The 7,666-nt window shown below is 39.0% G+C and overlaps 1 protein-coding gene across 5 annotated transcripts in view; it reads left to right on the top strand.

Moving 5' to 3' along the window:
- LOC110528964 (calcium-dependent secretion activator 1) overlaps positions 1-5,384 on the top strand; it is a 164,258-nt gene extending 158,874 nt beyond the window's left edge. For all 5 annotated transcript variants that reach the window (XM_036983473.2, XM_036983474.2, XM_036983478.2 and 2 more), the window contains one exon: positions 4,030-5,384. In XM_036983473.2, the coding sequence (XP_036839368.1) occupies positions 4,030-4,203 (174 nt within the window). In that variant the 3' untranslated portion in view covers positions 4,204-5,384. The remainder of the gene's footprint in view (positions 1-4,029) is intronic.
- The last annotated feature ends 2,282 nt before the right edge of the window (positions 5,385-7,666 follow it).

Consider the following 7,666-nt stretch of genomic DNA (forward strand, 5'->3'; position numbering starts at 1 on the left):
TCCTATAGGATTGAGGTCAGGGCTTTGTGATGGCCACACCAATACCTTGACTTTGTTGGCCTTAAGCCATTTTGCCACAACTTGAAAGTATGCTTGGGGCCATTGTCCATTTGGAAGACCCATTTCCGACCAAGCTTTAACTTCCTGACTGATGTCTTGAGATGTTGCTTCAATATATTCACATAATTTTTTATTCCTCATGATGCCATCTATTTTGTGAAGTGCACCAGCCCCTCCTGCAGCAAAACACTCTCACAACGTGATGCTGCCAACCCTGTGCTTCACGGTTGGGATGGTGTTCTTCAGCTTGCAAGCCTCCCCCTTTTTCCTCCAAACGTAACAATGGTCATTATGGCCAAACAGTTTTATTTTTGTTTCATCAGACCAGAGGATATTTCTCCAAAAAGTATGATCTTTGTAGGACTCGTTTTACTGTGGATATAGATACTTTTCTACCTGTTTCCTCCAGCATCTTCACACGGTCTTTTGCTGTTGTTCTGGGATTGATTTTCACTTTTCGCACCAAAGTACGTTCATCTCTATGAGACAGAACGCGTCTCCTTCCTGAGCAGTATGACGGCTGCGTGGTCACATGGTGTTTATACTTGCATACTATTGTTTGTACAGATGAACGTGGTACCTTCGGGCGTTTGGAAATTGTTCCCACGGATGAACCAGACTTGTGGAGGTCTACATTTTTTTTTCTGAGTTTTTGGCTAATTTCTTTTGATTTTCCTATGATGTCAAGCAAAGAGGCACTGAGTTTGAAGGTAGGCCTTTAAATACATCCACGGGTACACTTCCAATTGACTCAAATGATGTCAATTAGCTTTTCAGAAGCTTCTAAAGCCATGACATAATTTTCTGGAATTTTCCAAGCTGTTTAAAGGCACAGTCATCTTAGTGTATGTAAACTTCTGACCCACTGGAATTGTGATACAGTGAAATAATCTGTCTGTCAACAACTGTTGGAAAAATTACTTGTGAAGATGAAATTACTTGTGTACAAAGTAGATGTCCTAACCGACTTGCCAAAACTATAGTCTGTTAAGAAGAACTTTGTGAAGTGGTTGAAGAACGAGTTTTAATGACTCCAACCTAAGTGTATGTAAACTTTCGACTTCAACTGTATACCTTGTTATTAGCTTGTGCCTATAATTGTTGATCAGTTAGGTAGTATGTTAACTACCAATACACTGCCTAAAACTATAATTGTTCAGAATGTGTAGGTTTACTAGTTAAAAAGAAAATAAATACAATTGAATTGTTCAATAATGTGTAGTGTGTAATTGTTCAGAAATTTAATGTGTTGTGTTTAAAAATGTAAAATATCTGATCATATAAAATGAGTTGTGTTTATATCAATTTGAGTAACGTCATTGTGTATTCTTCGTAATGACGCAGTTTTACATTATTACGTCATCACGCAATGACATCACAGCGTCATTTAGCAACAAATCGACCTGCCACTAGCAACTTCCTCTGAAAATTAGTTTGCAACACTGACTGAGGCAGCAAAGCAGCCCCAAACCATGACGCTCCCTCCACCATACTTTACAGTTAGGATGAGGTTTTGATGTTGGTGTGCTGTGCCTTTTTTTCACACATGGTGTTGTGTGTTCCTTCCAAACAACTCAACTTTAGTTTAATCTGTCCACAGAATATTTTGCCAGAAGTGCTATGGAAAATCCAGGTGGTCTTTTGTGAACTTCAGACGTGCAGCAATGTTGTTTTTTTGGACAGCAGTGGCTACTTCTGTGGTGTCCTTCCATGAACACCATTCTTGTTTAGTGTTTTACGTATCATAGACCGAGATGTTAGCTGACACTAGGATTCTTCTTAATTAACCTCATTGAGCATTCTGCACTGTGCTCTTGCAGTCATCTTTGCAGGACGGCCACTCCTATGGAGAGTAGCAACAGTGCTGAACTTTCTCCATTTATAGACAGTTTGTCTTACTGTGGACTGATGAACATCACGGCTTTTAGAGATACTGTTGTAACCCTTTCCAGCTTTATGCAAGTCAACAATTCTTAATCTTAGGTCATCTGAGATCTCATTTGTTTGAGGCATGGTTCACATTAGGCAATACTGCTTGTGAATAAAAAAACATACATTTTGTGAGTGTTTTAATAGGACAGGGCAGCTTTAACCAACATCTCCAATCTCATCTCATTGATTTGGACTCCAGGTTAGCTGACTCCTGAGTCCAATTAGCTTTTGGAGAAGTTATGTTTAAATGATGTACAATATACAATATAGGCAATAAAAATAAAAATAAGTTGTGTGTTATTAGTTTAAGCATACTGTTTGTCTACTGGTGTGACTAAGAGGAAGTTCAGATCAAATTGTATGACTCATTTATGCAGAAATCCAGGTAATTCCAAAGGATTCACATACTTTTTCTTGCCACTGTATATTATAGGTAATTATACCATGGCATTGTTGAATACTCGTTTCTGATTGGCTTGAAGGGCATACTAGAGCGTGCATTATTTAAGCAATGATGCCTGATAACCCAGGAATTATCATGTGACAACTCCCTCCAAGGGCTGTTCTGAGGCCCAAGGCGAATAAATAGTTTGCCAACATATTTCTAAAAAATATTAATGACATTTCTGCATATTAAATATTATTTTAATGAGTCATGGCTGCTGGGGCTCCCGAGTGGCTCATCAGTCTAAGGCACTGCACCTCAGTGTTAGAGGCATCACTACTGACCCTGATTCAATTCCAGGCTGTATCACAACCGGCCGTGATTGGGAGTCCCATAGGGCGGTGCACAATTGGCCCAGCGTCGTTAGGGTTTGGCCAGGAAGGCCGTCATTGTAAATAAGAAATTGATCTTAACTGACTTGCCTAATTAATTAAAGGTTAAGTAAAAAACAAGTACATTTGTTTTTGCATTATGAAGTTGCAACCCAAGCGGCTGGTTGTTAGTTATTTTCTCATGTTTTGACCCAGTCGTCTAATAATTATATTCATTTGACGTTACTATCAGCATACCCCAAATCCAGAGGTTCTGAGTTCAAATCCCAGGTGGGGTCATTTTGTCAGGACTAAGTGATCATGTCAAATGTAATCATATTGTTGTTAATTAAAGATTTTTACACTATTTTAGCTCAACAGCGTACCACTTACCTTAAAAACCCCATATAATTTAATGACTTTACTTATAATGGTTTCAGAGACCTGGGACCATCATGTGACAAAAAAACACAACGTCCTAAAATGGTCCTGACATGGTCCTCAGTGACGTCCAGGGAACTAGACAAAGGTACCTCAGAGACGTCATAAGGACAAGTAAAATTAAAGTCCTGAGATTGTCCTTAAAATGTTGTGACATGGTTCTCAGTGACATCCTAGGGACTTACAGGGAACTACACAAAGGTCCCTCAAAGAACCTTCCCTTTGGACCATCTACATCAAATAAAAGTCCTGAGAATGGCCTAAAAAGGTCCTGACATGGTTCTCAGTGAAGTCCTGGGAACTTAAAGGGTAATTCACAAAGGTCCCGCAGAGAACGTTCCCCTGGGAGCATCATGGGACTTCCCCTTGACCATCATGAAATGGCTCCTTGTCGTCATTGAATGTCCCGTGGATAACATCTCTCCAAAAACCCCTTTAAGGGACCTAATGGGAACGTTGCTGAATGTCCTTAAGACAACCCCTGTTTGTGGGGATGTCTCTTTGGGGAACATGCTACACGTGGATAATTTGCTAAATGTGTCAAATATTGTGAACCGTTAAGTGTCCTCTTCTCCGTTTGTCCACTCCTACATGTTTCCTGATCTAAAAAACACATGCTAGGTGAAAGCAATGTGATGCCTGGGAAATTGTTGTCACTAATTAAATTATTTAATGATTAAGATGGAGACAAGGAGAGGAGGCCACTCTAAACAGTCGAGACTCACCCAAACATTGCAGTGCATTCCTGGCTTCATGTCCTCTCTTGCCTTAGCAACTGACTGAGAATGTTTCGTCTGTGTGCTAGTCCCAACCTTGACCCTCTCTACTCTCTTGTTCCAGAAAAAGTACCGTGACTTCCGGCTGCAGGGCGTCCTGGACTCCACACTAAACAGTAAGATGTATGACACGGTGCGGAACAGACTGACCCTGGAGGAGGCCACGGCGTCGGTGAGGGAAGGAGGGATGTCGGGCATATCCATGAAGGACAGTGATGAAGACGACGATGATGACTAGATCAACATCACCGGATGGAGCCTGTGAATCAATGCATGTACCAACTTTGTTAACCACTGGACCAATCTTATAGGGTTATTATTTTCCACTGTCAGATAGATAGAAATACCCACAAAGGAACAACAATACAAATTAGTAACCAAATACATAAATTATAATTATATTAGTTATTATAATTATAAAATATATATATTTATGTGTTGAACTAAAAAAGTATAGGTGTTTTACAAAAAAAAAGTGAACATTTGCCTAGCATTCACTCTTGAATGTTCCTAAGCAATATGGAGAGCCATGTATGCGATGTTGAGTACCATGATTAGGGATAATGCTTGGTGTGTACCTGTTGAATGCAAACCTGTTGAGGCGCTTTGCTAACGTACTGTGAATACAGTAATGGTACATCATTGTGAGGAGGAGAGTAACATCACCTATTGTTCTCATTCCTCTCAGAGCGTATGTCTACTGCCTAAAGGGAACCAAACTACAGACAGCCAGGCAACCTGTTTGTATCTAGATTACAATATATTATAAAAAGTAGCTATCCATTCTCTCTCGTCTCTTAACATCAATGTAGAATTTACTTTGTTGACTCAATTCAATACTCAATACTACAACATTTTCCCTCACTGGCAAAACATTTAGCCACATTTTTTTTAAAATTATGAGTTGTTTTAGAAATGCAATATTTTCATTGTTTCATTGTTATATCTTGTTCATGTATTTATTGATAATTTATGTTTTTTAAAACATACATTTTTTTTAAAAATATGTTATATTTGAGTTATAATAGCAATTAGCACAAAGATATTCAATCACAAAGGGAAAAGAGACTTTCTTCTGTGTCCCCTATACTTCCACCATTCCAGTTGATTATGTGTGTCCACACTTTTATATCTTTACTGTGTCTGCCAGTATTTCCTCTGCCGCTGATGTTGTTTTGTATATACACATACTGTACATTGCCCTGTGTGCAGTTACTGAATGTCCCAGGTATCCTCTTCTCTCCAGAAGTGTGTTTGTTCTCAGTGTAAAGTTACTGAATGTCCCAGGTATCCTCTTCTCTCCAGAAGTGTGTTTGTTCTCAGTGTGCAGTTACTGGTGGAGTAATTTTGCTTCTGCCTTATGGGAGCCTATAGAACTGGGGCCCACAAAGTGAAAATAAAAGTATCTGTACAAACATACTGCTTTTTTTTATTCATTTAATTGTTATTGTTGTTGTCTTGTACAGTCCTGATGGGTATACTAGAAAGTAGGATCAATTAGTTAGCCAGCTAAGTTTGATAAACAACCAGAAATAACTACTTAATTAAGAAAGCTAAACGTAGATACAGTATGTGTTTTTGGTTCGGGAGTCATTTAGACAATGCCCATTTCACACTTTCAGGAAGAAAAATATATATTTCTGAATATTTAGGAAAGTTAGCTAGCCAACTCCTTGATCCTGCTTTGGAGTATATCCCCCTGGAAGTCATATTCATTTTAGTTACATTTCCTAGAAGTAATCTGCCCATAGAAATTAGTGTAAAGAGTTAGTGTTATGTTGTGATACATTTTTAAGAAAAACAAACTCAAATTGAACCTGAATGCACAATACATACACTATATAGGTATGTGGACACCGCTTCAAATTAGTGGATTTGGCTATTTCAGCCACATTCGTTGCTGACAGGTGTATAAATTGAGCACACCGCCATGCAATCTCCATAGACAAACATTGGCAGTTAATAAACGGGAAGCAAGTACAGGGAGTGAATTTAATAAATAAAATAAACATTTGCGTTATACGCACACCCCATCAACCACCCAACTTTCGTTTTTGCCTTAAATAACCTTCTGTCTTATGTAACCATTCCAAACGTAAAATATAATACTCTTTTGAGTGTCCCGAATGTACTTTACTATGTTACGTTTAGTCTATGAGACCAGGCTGCGTGCTCCAGTGTTGAGACTTGGGCCAGTTCTTGCTGTGATGGTCAATTGAGAATGTTTTATTTGAATACCATTATCATTCTCATTTTAAAACCTGATTGAAGCTTAGAAACCAAAGCAGCACAGATCGTGCCTGCGTAAATCTCCAGGCCTATTAATCCATCTCGCTGTCCTCTCCCTCACAAAATTGTTGCATCACGCCTGGATTTATGTGCTGATTAAATGTATAATATCCAGAGGACCCTCATATTCTAGATTGGATGTTGAGCTAGAGCATTTTGGCATTTGCTGTCGATTATTCCTATATCAGGTAGCAGGCGAGATGGGCGTCCATAGAAACGTAGCCTACGCTCCCACAATTAGGTCAGAAATCAAGTCCCAGGGAGAACATTATCGCTTAGAGCCTCTCTCGTTTGTCTGACTGTGCCCTACGCCCCCCACAAGTATGAGCTGGTGAAATAGTGTCTTGAGTTTAACCACAATGTCTGCAGGGATGAGAAGTCTGATTTGCTCAATGGCACAGCTCTTCATTCCTCAAATTTCCCCCTAGCACTTGATATGAAAAGTAATCAGAGACGATAATCATTGCACTAGGAGAATACAAAATACCATAAAACACCCCTGCTTCTCATAAATTCCTGATTCACCAGGACTTTATCATTTCTAATCCACATTCTGGATGAATCTCAGAATGTGTATGTCAGAACGTGGAAGGCTGAACTGAAACCTTACACATAGCTATTAGAGTATAAGGATGAGCAAAAAGTATAGCAGCTATACATACTTGTTATAATGTAAGTATTGAATGTACAGTACAATGAATTCCTACTGTCAGTTCTCCAAAATGACAAACTATGTTGTCACTCTTCAACCAAATCATAGCCTTGTTCTCGAATGAGACACAAGATTGTTTTTGTTGTTGTTTTGGATCACCCCATTCCCACAATACTGGGGATAAATCTTGTTTTTCTCAATTCTTCTAAGAAGGATTTGTTGTTTGCCCTTCTTCTATGACATAATTAAAAATATGCGGTCTTCTTTTAATTCGTGACTTTATTATATATAATCTCCCTGATATCTGTCATCTTGTCCCTAATTTTTCTTTTTTTTTAATCTGGTGGAAGAGATCTGCCAAAGTGTATATCATCTTTGGCCATTCTTCCAATCTCCTTCTGGACTGTATTATAAACTCTCAAGATGAGTAAAGCTTTAATCCAACACACTAATCTCAGACTCTTTTCATAGCACACCACTGTGACAGGAGGAGGGGGAGATGAGGGGTTACAAGGGCTGGCGTTTAAATACAATACATGACCAAAAGTACATGGACACCTGCTCATCGAACATCTCATTTCAAAATCATGGACATTAATATGTAGTTGGTTCCCCTTTGCTGCTATAACAGCCTCCACTCTTCTGGGAAGGCTTTCCACTAGATGTTAGAACATTGCTGCGGGGACTTGCTTCAATTCAGCCACAAGAGCACTGTTGCCACAAAGTTGGAATTGTGTACAATATCATTGTATGCTGTAGC

This window comes from Oncorhynchus mykiss, chromosome 7, assembly GCF_057628025.1.
Source record: "Oncorhynchus mykiss isolate SJ-2025 chromosome 7, ASM5762802v1, whole genome shotgun sequence".
NCBI classification, from domain to species: Eukaryota; Metazoa; Chordata; class Actinopteri; order Salmoniformes; family Salmonidae; genus Oncorhynchus; species Oncorhynchus mykiss.